At 37.0% G+C, this 18240-nt stretch overlaps 1 protein-coding gene and 4 non-coding genes across 7 annotated transcripts in view; all 5 read left to right on the plus strand.

Annotated features, from left to right (window-relative positions):
- The window catches only part of LOC127656906 (AT-rich interactive domain-containing protein 4A-like), a 39681-nt gene that overhangs the window by 18860 nt on the left and 2581 nt on the right, over window positions 1–18240 (plus strand). For 2 of the 3 annotated variants that reach the window (XM_052145440.1, XM_052145441.1), the window contains exons 17-23: window positions 4080–4259; window positions 9173–9257; window positions 11141–11321; window positions 11434–11496; window positions 13303–14469; window positions 14562–14666; window positions 16504–16710. In XM_052145440.1, coding sequence (XP_052001400.1) covers window positions 4080–4259; window positions 9173–9257; window positions 11141–11321; window positions 11434–11496; window positions 13303–14469; window positions 14562–14666; window positions 16504–16710 — 1988 coding nt within the window. The remainder of the gene's footprint in view (window positions 1–4079; window positions 4260–9172; window positions 9258–11140; window positions 11322–11433; window positions 11497–13302; window positions 14470–14561; window positions 14667–16503; window positions 16711–18240) is intronic. The other variant, XM_052145442.1, reaches the window with a different exon arrangement.
- Window positions 798–879, plus strand: LOC127657435 (small nucleolar RNA SNORD53/SNORD92). Its single transcript, XR_007972284.1, has one exon. It is a non-coding gene; the product is annotated as a small nucleolar RNA SNORD53/SNORD92 (small nucleolar RNA).
- On the plus strand, window positions 6474–6555 carry LOC127657436 (small nucleolar RNA SNORD53/SNORD92). Its single transcript, XR_007972285.1, has one exon. It is a non-coding gene; the product is annotated as a small nucleolar RNA SNORD53/SNORD92 (small nucleolar RNA).
- On the plus strand, window positions 8778–8862 carry LOC127657440 (small nucleolar RNA SNORD53/SNORD92). The gene has a single exon (XR_007972289.1). It is a non-coding gene; the product is annotated as a small nucleolar RNA SNORD53/SNORD92 (small nucleolar RNA).
- Window positions 14800–14881, plus strand: LOC127657437 (small nucleolar RNA SNORD53/SNORD92). Its single transcript, XR_007972286.1, has one exon. It is a non-coding gene; the product is annotated as a small nucleolar RNA SNORD53/SNORD92 (small nucleolar RNA).

The raw sequence follows: 18240 nt of genomic DNA on the forward strand, positions 1-18240 counted from the left end.
GATAACCCTTTACATATGCTTGTTCTATGAGACTGCTCTCCTCCGAACAAACAGTGTGTCAGGTATTCTCATAGATGGCTTTTCTGTCATCTGTTCTTAAAATTATAATAAAGCGTGTTTCTTCAAGCACGTTTCTTTGTGTTTAACAGAATTTCTTGTGTCATTCCGAATCAGAGATGTCTTGCATTTACCCACCATGCACATTATATTTGCTACCTGCAATTAAGCGTCTTCTGTCAGTGTGTGCACTTTGCTGCCTGTGTAATTTGAGAAGTCTGGCTTTCAATGCATTATTTAGGTTCATTTATCATGGGTTGTAATTTCGCAAACTACTCATTGGGCATCTATTCTTTATTTAAAGCTGTTATATTTATTAGACTATTGTGTTTTATATTGGAAGTTCCATTCATAAAGTTTCCCCCTTTTCACACCGGTGTGGTCCCTTGTACCGAGTAAAACTGAACCTAGTCACTGTTAACTTTCATTGTATGGAGAGAAAAAAAAAAGTTTGCAATTAAATTGAATGGTGACTAAAACATACTACCTAACATCTTTCAAGGATGAAAGTCATATGGCGTAGGAACAACATAAGATGAGTAATTTACACATTTAAATTTTGTGTGAACTATACCTTTAACCAGTTGCTTTGTTAAATTTCTTTTTTTTTCCTGATGAAATGATTTATGGTACAGCTCTTTTAAACTTTGAGGGCTTCTCTTTTTGAACGTTTGATTTAAAATCTATAATGCATATTCTTAGAAAAATTATAAACTGTAAATTGGTTATTGCAGCAGAATCAAAAATGATGATACCAGAGAATGGTTTCGCTAACTTGACTGATATCATGTGATGTCACACTTCTCTTGGCTGTCTGATTAATCTCTGCGTTTTAACAGAAGCAAAGGTGTTACTTAATTAGTAGTTTCCAAGTTAAACTGCTTCTTAAATGTTCACATTTCTTTTAAAGGATCATGTTCTACACTTTTTTTATTTTTTTTTTAAAAAATTTTGTACCTCAAAGTCCACTTATAATATTGTTAGAATTTAGTTTTACATGGACATTTTCCCTCCATCTCTCTGACCCTGAAAGGAATATTCTGCATTCAATACTAGTTCATCTTGACTGACAGCATTTGTGGCATAATATTAATTACCAAAACATTTTGACATGTCATTCCTTTTCTTTTAAAAGCACAAATCAAGGTTGCAGTGAGCCAATTCATAAATGTTAAAATCTAGTCTGGCACATCCCTGGTTATATTACTCACCGTTTCAGAAGTATAGCCACAAGACTTAAACAATATGTGTTTAACTAGAGCTGTGATAATGCGTTAACGCATGTGATTAATTTAAAAATCTTAACGCGTTAATTTTCTTAATTGCGATTAACACATCTATTGTTACACACTGGTGTGAAGGACAGAACCTTTGTAATGTGTCCACCCGGAGTCATTACAATGACGCACAAACACCCACACCCTAGAGCCCTTCTACCAAGAAGAGTGTATAAGGGTTGCCTTAAATGGCATAACACTGCTGTCCCATAGACAATCTATTGGCGTTACTCTTGTAACATGCTAGCTAGTTGACTGTGATTGAGATGGGAGGGTTGTTATCGAAGTAAATAAAATGGTTTGTTTTTATATTGGTTTAAGGGTCACTGTTTGGTTCGGTTCAGCGTTTGCTCTTTTCAGAAAGAAAATAATACTTACAAATCCAAAGAATACTGTATTTAGGAACAAACACTTCAACAGGTTTGCCCTTACTAAAAATCATTGTTTATTACAGTAACCATAGTTCAATCATGGTATTTGTAGTATTGTCATAGTAACCACAAAATCAACATGGTTACTGTCATTGTTACAATATATAGTAAAACCATGGTTACTTTTTGTAAACTACAGAATTATTGTTTTAAAATCATGGTTTATTTTCTTTAAGTCCCATGTATTAAAAAAAAAAAAAAATCTAATTACTAAATCAACATTTTAACTTAATACCTGCACTACATACATTAACATAAAGTGCATTTCAAACTAAATTCAACATATATTCAACATTCGGAAGCTGTACATCACTATAGAAGGAATAACCTTGCTATTTACATGGATAAAAGAAGGGTCCAGGATGTTGCACCTTGAGTGTTTTAATCATATACTGTTATCCCACATCTTCATCAGCAGAGTAGGGCAACATGACTTTGTGGCATGAACACCACAAGTGTTTGTTATTGTTTCATGCATGTCTGAATTAGCACTAAGTGCCTGTTTAAAAACAGAAGGTAGTGTGTGCAGTTTCGGCTCACCTGCGGCTCTGTGTTTGCCGTGGTCTTTCTCCGGGTTATATTGCCATAAGTGATTAATCTGATATCGATCTGTTATCAGTATATGGCACTCATGTCGATCAACTTCTGCAAATAGTGCCCGTTTAGTAAAAGTTTTTTGACCATCGCTTTTGTAATTGTCACCAAAAAGAAAATGTTCCCAGACAGGATACTTGAAAATGCAGGGAGCTTCTCTATCAGCGGCTCATTTTCTCAGTTTGGCCTTTGCCTTTTCCAACCACACACAATGTGTGCAGAACTGTGATGTCATCAAGTTGACCCATGTGAAACACAGGCATTTACAGATCCATTCAGGTGCATTAGCAGAGGTTGGACACGTGCCTATTTTGACGCTATGTTTTTTTGCCAAACCTTGTGCTCCAGATGCTTTATTAAACTTGGTGAACTGCGGTGCCAATGCTTACCAAACCGTGAGTGGCGATCCAGGTTTTTTTTTTTCAAGAACCATTACATCCCTACACACACAACAGTGCTTCCGTGATAAAATGGAGAAAAGACCTCTTAATGTTATTTGTTGTACAAAACAAGCCCAGATGGGACTTGTGCATTTTAATTACCACAGAAGCACTTCAAGTCTTAAATATCACCAAAATGCAGAATGAGACTTATGTTTCCAAGCACTGCTCTTGATGATTTCAAAGCGACTTTTTGGCCTGATGTGAATCATGAATGCGGCTTAAAGATTGCTATAGGAAAGTGAATAGCCGCAGTCTGCTGGCAAATTATTATTGTGGAGGATGGGAGTTTGAGATTTAATGTGCATTACAATGAATATGCAACCTATGTTGGGACTAGTTCTTTCAATTAGTCAAACTCCTACTTACATTTTGGGAAATGTGTTACTTGAATTGTTGCTATTTTAGTGCAGTTTTTATAATGTGGAAGGCTTTGTTTGGATAAATAAAGCATTCTATTGTTAATTATTTTTTTCCTAAAATGGAAATAAATGCATTGTGACCGGTGTAGGTAGGGTCAAATTTCAGCACTTTCAAAATCTGTGATTTAATCACGATTAACTACAAACAATTATGCGATTAATCAGAATACATTTTTTTATCGACCAACAGCACAGGTTTTTAAAACCATTTTAGTGTCATAACATCACTTACTAACCTTTTCTTTGTAAAGTTATTGCCAATTTTTAAAACTTCCATGACGACGTAGTCAACAAATTTTACAGCTCAAATAATACATGCGTTTTAACAGAAAAATTTATTTAAGTGCTTTATGAAATTATAAGCTTCACATTTCTGCTTTTTTTTTAAATTATTTTTTTACCTTTTTTCAAGAAAGGAGAGATGAGTTTTATTTTTTGTGGTACTGGTAATCAATATTATGCCTCAAGTGCTGTCGATTAACCTTAACTTGTACTTTAACCGGCCTATTTTTGCTGCTGAACCTTTAAGACACCTATGTCACTGACCTGACATTCATCTGGCTGGGTCAGTTTGTTGAATACTGCATTCGTGTTGATATGTAAATGTGGGTTCATGGTTTTAATGTCAATACGGATATGATTTATGAATGACGTATTTTTGCAGCTCATTTTCCATAAATGGTCTGACTGAAGAGGGAGCTTTGCATTGTAAATGTTAGAATATGTCTACATAGTGCATCAAACTGTTATTGCGGTGAGGAAAGTGCTTTTCATGATATGTCCTCTGACACTGCACTCCTTATATACATTACTGTATTCAATTGGTTGAAACCCCATTTATGAATTTGCATTTGACAGAGATGAAAGAGAAGGGGATGATGGCTGTGAAGACTCAGAGCACTCTATGGCAGGCACTAAAGTCAAGGTGAAATACGGCAAGGGAAAAGCGCAGAAAATCTACGAAGCTAACATCAAGAACACAGAGACAGATAATGGAGAGATTCTCTATCTGGTGCATTACTATGGCTGGAACGTGAGGTGAGTTGATGTGGATGCGTGACACATTTGTTGGCCTTTGAGATGGGATTACTACCCTGGAATGCATATGTGGGTCAAATTGCATGACCGTCTACTTTGACCAATTTTTTACATGAAGTGGTCTTTTGATCTGCCACTATCGGTAGTCTCAGTGAATGTGTCTTCTATCATGTGAAATGTTTTTATATATATATATATATATATATATATATATATTAGTTAAATTGACAGAATTTTCATCACTAAAATATATATATTTTTTTTAACCACTCCACAGATTTTAGTTTGGCAAGATGTTTAGGGCATCTACGTTGCGCATTACACGTAACAATTGTTTTCAGACAGATTGTTTCAATTTTAATTGACTATATCACAATTCCAGTGGGTCACATACACTAAGTTAAAAGTGCCTTTAAGCAGCTTGGAAGCATTTGAAACATTGTTGATGTTAAGCAATTAGCCAATTAGTTTCTGATAGGCCAATTGGAGTCAATTTGAGGTGTATCTGTGGAAGTATTTTAAGACCTACCTTCAAACTTCTATGTCTTTGCTTGACATAATGGGGAAAATCAAAAGAAATCGGCCAAGACCTCAGAAAAAAGTCTGGTTCATCCTTGGTACCTTCATGCGTTTAGAAATTGCTCCCATGTTCATCTGTACAAACAATAGTACGCAAACACCATTGGACCATACAGCCATCATACTGCTCAGGAAGGAGACGCATTCTGTCTCTTAGAAATTAATGTCGTTTTGTACGAAAAGTGCAAATCAATCCCAGAACAACAGCAAAGGACCTTTGTGAAGATGCTGGAGGAAACGGGTAGACAAATATCTATATCCAAATGAGTCCCAGATTGACATAACCTGAAAGAAGCCACTGCTCCTAAACTGCCATAAAAAAGCCAGACTAGAGTTTGCAAGTGCACATGGGGACAAAGATCTTACTTTTTGGAGAAATGTCCTCTGGTGTGATGAAACAGAAATGTAACTGTTTGGCCAGAATGAACGTCCTTATGTTTGGAGGAAAAAGTGTGAGGCTTGCAAGCCGAAGAATACAATCCCAACCGTAAAGCATGGGGGTGGCAGGATTATGTTTTGGGGGTGCAATACAATGTTCTCAAAGCCACAAGTCTAAAGAAGTTACGTTTCAAATTTGAAGATGATCTAACAAAAAATGAGGCTCCTGTGAGCTTTTTCTTTCTTCTGTAAAATCTCTAAAAGCATACTGAGTCAAGGGTAATTCTTTCAGGCGAGATCTCATGTGAACATTGGAGAATATATCAATATTTTTCAGATGTATCCCTTTTATGGACATAAAGTGCTATTGGAGGTTTTTCAATTAATGCGATTGACCCAAGTGTGGCGAACTGGATTCATCTGGCAATCGCGTTTTCATAACAAAGGTATGAAGTCCTGTTTTGATATTGCATGTTTTTATTTGTACTCCTGGAACAAATAACTAAATTGCTGTTTCTGGATCAGATATCAATGTTGAACCCTTAGACCTTATGAAAAGATGTATAATTTGTTAACATTAATTACATTTATAGAATTAAAATTAAATGGAAGCAGAGTGACGTCACTACCGCGTGCGGGCAATTGCGTACCAACAGGTTAAACCCTTTACAATAAAGATCTGTAAAGTTATTTGGATTTTAAATAATTCTCTTTTAAAATTCAGTGTCCTGAAAAATTGACTTTTTTAAATTGAGTTTATATTTATATAATTAAAATCACAGCATTTGTGCTTTCAGCTCAGCTTTATTTAGATTGTATTTAAAACTATGGAATTGACCAAAGTGCTTCACAGTAATAAAATCGAAAACATAACATTAAAAAATTACAACATATACAAGCACCAGTAATCTAAAATACAAACACTCCAAAACAGTTTCCTACATTTTATTTCTGAGACTCGAAGGCCAGTGTAAAAAGATGAGATTTAACAGTCTTCAATGATCACACTGGGCCGTGGTATGAACTGTTTATCAGGAAAAGTGAAGCTTCCAGCAAAATCACTTGTCATAATCCAAAGCACGATTCAAAATAAAATCTAGATGCCTGAAATTGAATAAAAATACAACTGTATAGTAACACTTTGTAGTAAGAAATAATCAAAATATCACAAGCAAGACATTTACATAACACATAACATTTTGGGGAAAAAAATATGCAATGACATGTTGAAAAGTTATATTTTCACAAGAACGGGGTCAAAGATGATGATACAAGAGAATGGTTTCGCTAACTTGACTGATATCATGTGATGTCACACTTCTCTTGGCTGTCTGATTAACCCATGCTCCAATTGTCACGCATTCAATTTGATCATATTAGCTTATATATTTTTTACCATTTATAATTACTACTGTTTACTACTAGTATTTTTCATACTTGGGGTTAGGATTTTGTTCAAATGACTTAATAAAATGGACAAAAAAATTGATATTATATAATTTTTATTTTAACACACCGTCCTGTGCAGAAATGTTAGGCACTAGTGAAAATGTTTTAGAAGTTTTAAGAATTGATAGACAATTTTTATGATGAAATTAATGTTCAATTATTAAACTATGTAAAAAATAATTTAAAAAAAAAAACGAAACTGGTGTGTTCAATAGCATTATCATATTGACATTTGACGTTTGCTGTGGTATCGAAATTGGCGTCGAGAACAATTTCACTGGTATCGGGATTCGGTACTGACTGCTGGAATTTTGGTACTTTGACAACACTACACTTGCTTATGTGATATTTGTTACAGATAATAATACTAATAAATTATTTTAACTGAATATTATTGTGACTGCTTTGAATATTACACTTTTATACAGGGGTAATATTTTTCTGTCTTCAATTTTACGCAGTCATTTGAATTTAGCTCTCATTTCAACTGGACTTTTATTTTGGAAGATCTTTGAAGTTCTTCCTGTTTGTGAAGGGTTCATTATATCAAACTTCCCGTGACTCGCAAGCTGAAAGGAGAAAGTTTATTAGAGTTCACAGCCATTTATACACAACACACTGATCTGTGGCTCTGCAGATGGATGGTATTGGACACACTGCATGAAAATTAAGCATTAAGTGTGTGTGTGAGTGAGTGTGTGTGTGTGTGTGTGAGTGAGGGTGTGGGAGGGAGGGAGGAGGGAGGATGACCGGGCAGAGATTATTCTTTTTAGGGCTTATTCATACTGGGGCAGAGATTATTCTTTTTAGGGCTTATTCATACTGGGGCACGTGACTGTGTATTATTTAATTTTATGACATCCTTCTGCTGTTTAATGATCACAATTGGCCATATAGAGGCTTTTTTTATTATCATTTTCAAATGCTTTTTGGTTTCATCTGAAAACTCTCACATTATATTACATTTTGCTAATGGCAGCATACTTTGATATGGTACCGAAATTAACAAGATGATATCGTACTGGTTTAAATTTTTTGGTATCATGATATTTCGTTAGCAGGAAACCAATGGAGTGCATACTCCAGGTAGGGAAGGAGGTATTGCCCCAAGTGAAGGAGTTGAAGTACCTCTGGGTCTTGTTAACGAGTGAGGGGTCAATGGAGCGGGAGGTTGGCCGGGGCAGCGGGGGCGGTATTGCACTTGCTCTATCGCACCGTTGTCACGAAAAGAGAGCTGAGCCGAAAGGCAAAGCTCTCGATCTACCGGTCAATTTTTGTTCCTACCCTCACCTATGGTCATGACCGAAAGAACTAGGTTGCGAGTACAAACGGCTGAAATGGGCTTCCTGAGAAGGGTGGCGGGCTTCTCCCTTAGAGATAGGGTGAGGAGCTCAGTCATCCGTGAGGAGCTCAGAGTAGAGCCGCTGCTCCTTTGTGTCGAAAGGAGTCAGTTGAGGTGGTTTGGGCATCTGATAAGGATGCCACCTAGCCGCCTCCCTAGGGAGGTGTTTCAGGCATGTCCAGCTGGGAGGAGGCCTCGGGGAAGACCCAGGATTTGGTGGAGAGATTACATCTCCACACTGGCCTGGGAACGCCTCGGGGTCCCCCAGTCAGGGCTGGTTAATGTGGCTCGGGATAGGGAAGTTTGGGGCCCCCTGCTGGAGCAGCCGACTTCGGATAAGCGGTTGAAGATGGATGGATGGATATTTCGTTTGTACCAGTATACCGCACGACCCTAATAACCTTTGTGGGAGTAGAGTTTACCACAATTTACCACAAAACATGGAAATTGCCCATTTTTCTGTTATACAGGCTTTTTTACAGTCACCTAAAACTCATACTTATTCTAATATTTTCAATGTTTGTGAAAATGTCAGAATTTAATTAAAAAAAATTGTATGTATCTGTATTAACATTTTAAATGGTTTATATTACTACTAAAATGTATCATTAATAATAAAATTATCATTGGAGCTAATTGTTCTTGAGAAAATAAGTAGATTTCACCTGGGTCTTTTTTATTTTTTTAACCACTTATGCATTTAAGGGGGGTGATGTTACCTATACATTCTAGGTTTAAAAATATATTGTTTTCATCTGCTGGTTTCTAAAATGAGATGATGATGATACTAGAGAATAGTTTCACTAACTTGACTGATTCCATGTGATGTCACACTTCTCTTGACTGTCTGATTAACCTCTACTCCAATTTTCTCAACTTTGTTTGTCAAGTTGTAGCCTGTTGATGTTAGATTCCAGTTAATAAATCTTTTGACTTTACAACAGCTTATTTCTCAAAAGATCACTTCTTTCCACCTTATTTTAATTACTTTATCCAGTTGTCTCCAAGACATAATTTCTGGAGTTTTGAATATTTCAAATTTGTATGTTTGTTTTTCCCATCAGGCAATTTGTTTTGAAAGGAGCTAAATGGATCATGAGGTTTGAATGGATTATATAAGTTCAACATGCACATGCTGTTATTAAATGCATTTTGTTTCTAACAGATATGATGAGTGGGTGAAAGCTGACCGAATAATATGGCCTGGTGATAAGGGTGGAACAAAGAGAAAACAAAAGAAAAAAGTGAGGGTGAGTGGTGCTTATATATATATACAGTGGGTACGGAAAATATTCAGACCCCCTTACATTTTTCACTCTGTTATATTGCAGCCATTTGCTAAAATCATTTAAGTTCATTTTTTTTCCTCATTATTGTACACACAGCACCCCATGTTGACAGAAAAACACAGAATTGTTGACATTTTTGCACATTTATTAAAAAATAAAAACTGAAATATCACATGGTCCTAAGTATTCAGACCTTTTTTCAGTATTTAGTAGAAGCACCCTTTTGATCTAATACAGCCATGAGTCTTTTTGGGAAAGATGCAACAAGTTTTTCACATCTGGATTTGGGTATCCTCTGCCATTCCTCCTTGCAGATCCTCTCCAGTTCTGTCAGGTTGGATGGTAAACGTTGGTGGACAGCCATTTTCATGTCTCTCCAGAGATGCTCAATTGGGTTTAAGTCAGGGCTCTGGCTGGGCCATTCAAGAACAGTCATGGAGTTGTTGTGAAGCCACTCCTTCGTTATTTTAGCGGTGTGCTTAGGGTCATTGTCTTGTTGGAAGGTGAACCTTCGGCCCAGTCTGAGGTCCAGAGCACTCTGGAGAAGGTTTTCATCAAGGATATCGCTGTACTTGGCCGCATTCATCTTTCCCTCGATTGCAACCAGTCGTCCTGTCCCTGCAGCTGAAAAACACCCCCACAGCATGATGCTGCCACCACCATGCTTCACTGTTGAGACTGTATTGGACAGGTGATGAGCAGTGCCTGGTTTTCTCCACACATACCGCTTAGAATTAAGGCCAAAAAGTTCTATCTTGGTCTCATCACCATCTTGGAGTCCTTCAGGTGTTTTTTAGCAAACTCCATGCAGGCTTTCATGTGTCTTGCACTGAGGAGAGGCTTCCGTCGGGCCACTCTGCCATAAAGCCCCGACTGGTGGATGGCTGCAGTGATGGTTGACTTACTACAACTTTCTCCCACCTCCCGACTGCATCTCTCGAGCTCAGCCACAGTGATCTTTGGGTTCTTCTTTACCTCTCTCACCAGGGCTCTTCTCCCCCGATAGCTCAGTTTGGCCGGACAGCCAGCTCTAGGAAGGGTTCTGGTCGTCCCAAACGTCTTCCATTTAAGGATTATGGAGGCCACTGTGCTCTTATGAACCTTAAGGGCAGCAGAAATGTTTTTGTAACCTTGGCCAGATCTGTGCCTTGCCACTATTCTGTCTCTGAGCTCTTCAGGCAGTTCCTTTGACCTCATGATTCTCATTTGCTCTGACATGCACTGTGAGCTGTAAGGTCTTATATAGACATGTGTGTGGCTTTCCTAATCAAGTCCAATCAGTATAATCAAACACAGCTGGACTCAATTGAAGGTGTAGAACCATCTCAAGGATGATCAGAGGAAATGGACAGCACCTGAGTTAAATATATGAGTGTCACAGCAAAGGGTCTGAATACTTAGGACCATGTGATATTTCAGTTTTTATTTTTTAATAAATGTGCAAAAATGTCAACAATTCTGTGTTCTGTCAATATGGGGTGCTGTGTGTACAATAATGAGGAAAAAAAATTAACTTAAATGATTTTGGCAAATGGCTGCATTATAACAAAGAGTGAAAAATTTAAGGGGTTCTGAATACTTTCCGTACCCACTGTATATATATATATATTATACAGTGGGTACGGTATTTATTTATATTTATATATATATAAATATAAATAAATAAAAGAAAACAAATTCTATTTCCTTTTAAAAAAATATATATATATATATATATATATATATATATATATATATATATATATATATATATATATATATATATATATATATATTTATTATTATTATTATTATTATTATTATTATTATTTTTTTTTTTTTCTTTATTTTTGACTTCTTCATAGAATAAAGAGGATGGAGAGGAGGATAAACAGGCCAAACTTGGGATAAGGAGAGGTCGTCCTCCACTCAAGTCCACCCCTCCCAGTACTTCCCGCAGTGTGTCCAAAACACCTAGCAGTGAGGGCCGATCCAGCAGCAAGAACTCACGGCCCAGTGATGCCTCTGTCCTGCCAAACGGAGATGGTAAGACTGGCCATGCAAAATGTTTAAGATTACTTGAATTCAGTTGCTTTTTGCCTAGCTTTTCATTGATTAATGTTAATATTGTAACCTACTATTAAATATGTCTGGACAGTTACCCCTCGCCGACGCACAAGAAGAACTTCTGGAATGTATGATTCTGACAGAGGGTCTAATGGTATGTCCAAGATAAACTATCATAGCTTTTAGCTAGGGATGCACCGAAATGAAAATTCTGGGCCGAAACCGAAAATCCAGGATGCACTTGGCCGAAAACCGAAACCGAAATTTTTACCTATTTAAAAAAAAAAAATTTTGTGTATAATTGTATTAATTTTATACTTTTTCATTAATTTCATGAATTTAATTAATCTGAATTGAAAAACTACAAACCAATAAAATAAATCACACTTTTATTGAAAGTAGCACACCAAAATTGGACAAAAAATATATTAAAACTATATTAAATATTATTCTTCTTTCAGTTCTGTAAAAATCAAATTTTACAGATTTTATTAACAATTATCCAAATAATGTAAAGTTTTAGAAAACTATTATATGCAAAACAACAGTCAAGAAATGAACTTAGCTAACATCTTTAAAAAAGTTTAAATATGCAACAGTAATTTTAATTAAAACAACAGGCAGAACACAGAATGGCAGAGGGCCTCTATTCCACTGATCTATATATAACTATAATATATAATTATATATATATAGATCAGTGCTCTATTCTGTTTATGTAAACGTATGTACACTTTAAGTGAAAATGATTGTGCAAAACAACAGTGCAAAACAGCAGTAATTGAACTAAATCCAACCTCAACTGTAAACGACAGATGTATCCTCAAGTGAAGAACAAGTGTAATGTAATTGCTATACACATCATATTGGACCGCTTTCTATTTAAGTACAAGTGACAGGTTTCTCTTCAAGAACAAAAGTTGCTAAATTTTCTGACAGTCTTTCCTGTCAGAAAGCTCATCAAGAACATGAGATGCTGCACTGAACAGTTTCTCACTATCTGCTTGGGCAGATAAATACCTGTGCGCAATCCGCGCAAGCAAAGGAAAGCGGTCTTTGTTTATGCGCCCGTAGTCAAGGAGATTGTCGCTTCTGGCGTAGTTCAGCTAGACGTCTCAAGTTGTGTTGTAGCTGCGCTAGTTGTGACATTTTCCTGTAGAATCTCTTGCTGTATTCTGTATATATATATCTTGAAAGTTCTGCTGAATAAACACTGCAGATCGCAAATTTGATGTCATTATCAGAAACTTTGAAGAATTTCCACACCGCTGACATGATCGGCCTTTGTTTGGTAGCGCTGTGATAAGGGCTAGATCGATCCAGATTGAAATCTGAGCACTGAGGGGCGGGGCGAGGAGGTATTTATTTTCGGCTCATATTTTCGGCCTTTTTTCTCTTTCGGCCGAAAACCGAAAGTGCCATTTTCGGCCGAAAATTTTCGGCGGCCGAAATTTCGGTGCGTCCCTACTTTTAGCTGTAAATGTATGATGTTTTAACTTGCGTGTTTATTAGCTTTTCAAATGCTGTAGTGGTGATATTTTAATCAAGGAAGAATCATTCTTTTGAACTAGTTTCTTTTTAATGGTTCCATTATACTGATTTGCAAAGTGTTTGAAAAGCACTGGTTGGGTGACATATTGTAACCATAATACACAAATAAACAATACAATCAATGTACCATAATTAAAACTTATCATAAAATGTTGTATTTAACACAATGAGTTTTTCTACAAAAATGGATCGAAGAGCTCTTGTAAAATATAATTGGCAAAGAACTATTTAAAAAAAAAACTATATCTTTGATTTTTTCCATGAAAAATCTGTGAATATTCTAAGCAAATGCCAATTTGCCAAAATGAATGGAAGTTGCCAATTAGTATGTAATATCTATTTCCTAGATAAGCAGGACTTAATGGTGAAAATTGTATAATTTTGTATTTATTTTTTTTATTCTTCTCAGATTCAGGGAACTCCTCAGATGATAGTGAATGTGAGGACTCTCCCGAGAAAAAGCCGGAGTGGACGGAAGATACAGATCCAACCCCGACAGCAAAACAAGAGGCAGAAGAGGAGCTCCAGGAGGAGAGTCCAATGGCAGAACCTGCACAGCCTGAACCTGAATCTCCCAACAGCCCTCAAGAGATGCCCAACTTCCAGAAGTGTGAAAAACTTAAGGAAGACACATCCCTGTTTCCTGAGTCTGATGATGGATCTCCAAAATCAAGAGCAAAGAAGCCTTGTCTGAGAGAACCAGGGTCAGACACTCTCTCACAAACACTTTCCACTGATAATCACACCTCCACAGAGGAACCCTCCACACCTCCACAGCCTGTGAAGAAACCCCAGGAAACATTGCATAGCACTCCCACAGAGAGAATACATGAGGAGACAGCTGGTTCAGATACAGACTCTGCTACAGAGGACATCGTCCCTCAGAAACGAAGCACCGCAGTTAAGCGCAAAGCCACTGAACCGCAAACGCCAGAAAAGAAAGTTTGTGCAGACAGAAAAGAAGAACCTAAAATGCTATCTCCATTGAAAACGTCACCATTGCAAAATAAATCTGAGGTGGAGAGGAGCCCTGAGCCAGCACAGAAACCTGAAGAACATCCTACCCCAACATTATCATCTCCAGGCAACGATCTTGAGATGAAGTCTGAGATGCCTGCTCTCACCAGAGAGGTGCATGTCAGCGTGGAACCTCTGTGTACAGGGCTGGAGGATTCTACAATGGTCACAAACGAGGAGATGATGCCTCAAATCGGCCCAGAAGCACTGGTCTGCCATGAAGTGGACCTTGATGATCCCGAGGAGAAGGACAAGCCATCTGGTGAAGAGTTACTGATGATGATGAAGGAAGTGAAAGCTCAGCCTCTTGAGCCTTCTGACCACCTTCCTTATGTTCTGGCTGCAGTAGGACCTCCACGTCTCTCTTCCCCATGTTCTGCCCCCAGCCCGGACGAATCCCACAGCACTAAGAGTGAAAGCGACACCACCATCGAGGTTGACAGTGTGGCTGAATCACAAGAGGGTCTTGGGGAGAACGAATCAACGCATAGCTTTGATGCCAGTGGTAGTTCGAGCAACTCCAGCATCTCATTGCAGGAGCGAGATGGAAAGGACAGAGGTCAGTCAGAATCTTATTTTGGTTTTGTTTGTGCTTAATCATCCTTGTTCTGCCTAGTATTCTTATGTTTTATTACCAATCTGAATTTTCAGGTCAGAAAAGGATATTGGACTGCACTACTGGCTCATCGGCCAAGAAGCAAAAACGTAGCCAAAAACGTTCAAGCACTGTTTGTAAAACGGATAAGAATGGAGCAGGTAAGTGTCGTACCAAAACATTATCAGCCTGTCTGAAAGTTAGAACTATATTTAGAAAATTTCACCTTTTTATGTGTGTGAAAATGTAAATAGAAATGTGAAAAATTTAAGGTTTCTTAAACAAGAACGGGGTCAAAGATGATGATACAAGAGAATGGTTTCGCTAACTTGACTGATATCATGTGATGTCACACTTCTCTTGGCTGTCTGATTAACCCATGCTCCAATTGTCACGCATTCAATTTGATCATATTAACTTATATATTTTTTACCATTTATAATTACTACTCTTTTCTACTATTATTTTTCATACTTGGGGTTGGGATTTTGTTCAAATGACTTAATAAAATGGACAAAAAAATAAACAAAATATATTTATATTATTTTTATTTTTTTCTAACACACGGTACTGTGCAAAAGTTTTAGGCACTAATGAAAAATGTTGCATAGTGAAGATGACTTCAAAAATATTGTCATAAATAATTTTCATTTATCACTTAATGTCATAAACATAAAAAAAGCTAAATCAATATTTGGTGTCACCAATTTTGCCTCAAAACAGCCCCAATTCTCCTTGGTACACCTGGACACAGTTGTTCTTGGTTGTGGGCAGATAGGATGTTCCAAGCTTCTTGGAGAATTCTCCACAGTTCTTCTATCTATTTAGGCTGTCTCATTTGCTTCTGTCATTTAATGTAACTCAGACAGACACGATGTTTTGTGGGGGCCATGACATCTGTTGTAGGGCTCCCTGTTCTTCTATTCTAATCTTTTCTATTTGCAAAAGTAATGTTTGGGAGTCTAACATTTATATTTCTTATTGACACACTAAATCTGATGATATCAATAACCATCTTAAGACAAATACTTTAGTGAAGATTTTGCACAGAACTGTATATAGTTGTTGCACCCAATAAGGGTGCTTTCACCCTTTGTTTGATTGCTTGGACTAAACCCGGGTTGTCTTTCCTCCCCTTGTCCGTGCTGGTCTTTGTTCACGTCATATTATTTGGGTTTTAACTGTGGTCCGATTGCGTCATTACATGTGAGTACAAGTCAGCTGTTTACCACTGTAACTAGGTAACATATCGAGAAAATATCAGCTTGACTGGGTTAAGTGAAGTTAAGTTTTTCTCTTTGGATATACCACCAAAACTTTTCATGCACAGAATGACACTTGCATTTGTCTGCTGCAGGTGCAATGAATGTGTTCTTTTAAGGATGTACACGGGTTATTGAGTAATTGAGTACTTGTTCTGCACCAGCTAGTCGACTATTAAACACTACGCGAATATGGTGAAATAATTTTTCTCTGTGCATTTGCCTGCCATGAGCAGTGCTAAAAACTGTGCTTTCCCTCTGTGCTTTCACCATATCTCGCAGTTACAATTGAGTCCACTGGTGGGTACTGGGGATGTGTGTCGTTGAGCTGTTGGATGAGAGAAGATATGATGGCATCTGCACTTTTTAAAGTAAAGCCTATTGCAGAACTAGAAATACTTATTTTGATTCTTATTGAATTCTGCTCTTGATTTTCTGATGTTATTGGAGTCATGCAAACAATAGCAAGGTTTGATTTTATGGTGGAAAGAAAATGCGAAGCGGTACAAGAAACTCTTAAGCTTATCAAACCATTATGTGTGATAAATCACTGAACACGGCATAGTGCATTTTATAAAAATCTAAATTTCACCCCTTGTTTTTCTGAATAATAACATTTGAAATATGTGATGGTCTTATGTAGACATTTTTGTTTGTGGGTTAGAGTACTCTATTAAAAATGCCCATGCCAATTATTTATTATTATTAACTGTCTCTCTCTGTATATGTTTCCCAGGTCACAGTAGTGACAGTGAGGATCTCTCTGCCATGGACGGCTCGAATAAGCTAACCCCAGTCAAGCACTCCAGCATACCTAAGAGCCAGAAGCTTTCTCGATCACCTGGAATGGTTTCTCCCAGCAGTAAAGACCTGGAGAAAGACAAGCACAAAGAGAAGCAGTCCATCCCTTCCCCCCGCTCAAATAAGTGGTCCTGCCAGCTCTGTGAGTTTAAAAAGTTTTGATAGTTAAATTGACACAATTAGGTTGAGGTTCTTCATGCTGCTAACTGCATATGTTTTAACATGTACTTTAGTCTGAGTCTCCCCAGTTTACCAGTATTATAAAGCAGCTTGCGGCTTATTGACTAAATCCACCATAGTAGAAGTTCTTTGGATGTTTTGTTTTATTTAATTGGATAGTTCACCCAAAAATGAAAATTGTCACTTACTCACTATCATGTTGTACCAAACCTAAATTACTTCCCTTTTCTTTCTTTTTTAATGGTACACCAAAGGAGATGTTGGGCAGAATTGTCTGGGTTCCTGCAGATCCTTAAAATCTTAATGTCTTAAATTCAGTTTTCCAAAATTTAAGAATTTAATAAAAAGTCTTTAATATAATTTGAAAGAAGTCTTAAATTTGGGGCCGCAAAGACTGGAATCCTGATACGACCTTATGTGATTATCAAACTTCAAAAGAATACGATCTAATTAAATAAATACATGTGCTGCGTTCTTTAGAGTGAAAACGTGGCACTGTTGTATTTTCTCCAAGCACGCAGGGCTTATGAGTTTTTCCAGCTGTTGTGGAGCAGATCACAATCGTTAGGCCATATCAGATTTTTATGACAAGTGATCAATAATGGTCAACTCTTGATGATGTAATGTTGATAATTACAATTTTCATTGTAATTTCCATAAATTGTTTATATTGTAATACATTGTAGATTGTTGGAGTGCACGTTTATTGCCCTTCTGTTTGAATGAGCAGCTGGAAACAGTGAAGCGCAAACATTTCAAAATAAGAGTCCCTGGTGTATTTCAGCCTTTAAAGATAAAAGTTCCCTGTTATGAATCAGATATATTTTTTCCCCTGGTTATTGGTATTTTGGTTGCACCATAAACTGCATCTGGAATTTAATTCAATATGGACTCTAGTTGCCTCTGTCTGACCCTCCCCATCACAGGAAGAAAGACTATGAACATTAAATATAGGCTACCAATTGGTACCAAACTGTTGGCAGATTAATTGCCTTCAGCTTCAGCAACCATCCAATATCAATATCGGTCGACCTGTAATTTGTATTTAATTTTTATCAATGTTTAATGTGATATAAATGTGGAAAACATGTCTTGAGGATTTGAAACTTGCATTTAGCCTACCCTGTTTTACTGATAAACAATGTAAGGCCATGTTGAATGTGTGCCCCTGTCTAAGTAAGAGTCTGTGATACAAGATTTATTTTGAGATTGTGTAGGTTTGTTTTGGTATGGGGATAGGGTATTCATTTTATATGTTCAGGTTGCTTAAATCTGCAGCAACCCTGATTATAACCTCAGACACAGTTGACATTCACTCTATGGTAAAAAGATGCAATGAAAAGTGAATGGTGACTTTCAAAATATGATGTATGACTTGCTGAAAAGCTTTCCAAAGTGAGTCTCCCCCATCTATACATTTTATTCTCACAGTATACTTCAGTTAATTCTGTATACTTCCGTTAATAAAAAGTTAGTTTGTGTCTGTTTATCT

The sequence above is a fragment of the Xyrauchen texanus genome, chromosome 16 (genome assembly GCF_025860055.1).
Source record: "Xyrauchen texanus isolate HMW12.3.18 chromosome 16, RBS_HiC_50CHRs, whole genome shotgun sequence".
Taxonomy (NCBI): Eukaryota; Metazoa; Chordata; class Actinopteri; order Cypriniformes; family Catostomidae; genus Xyrauchen; species Xyrauchen texanus.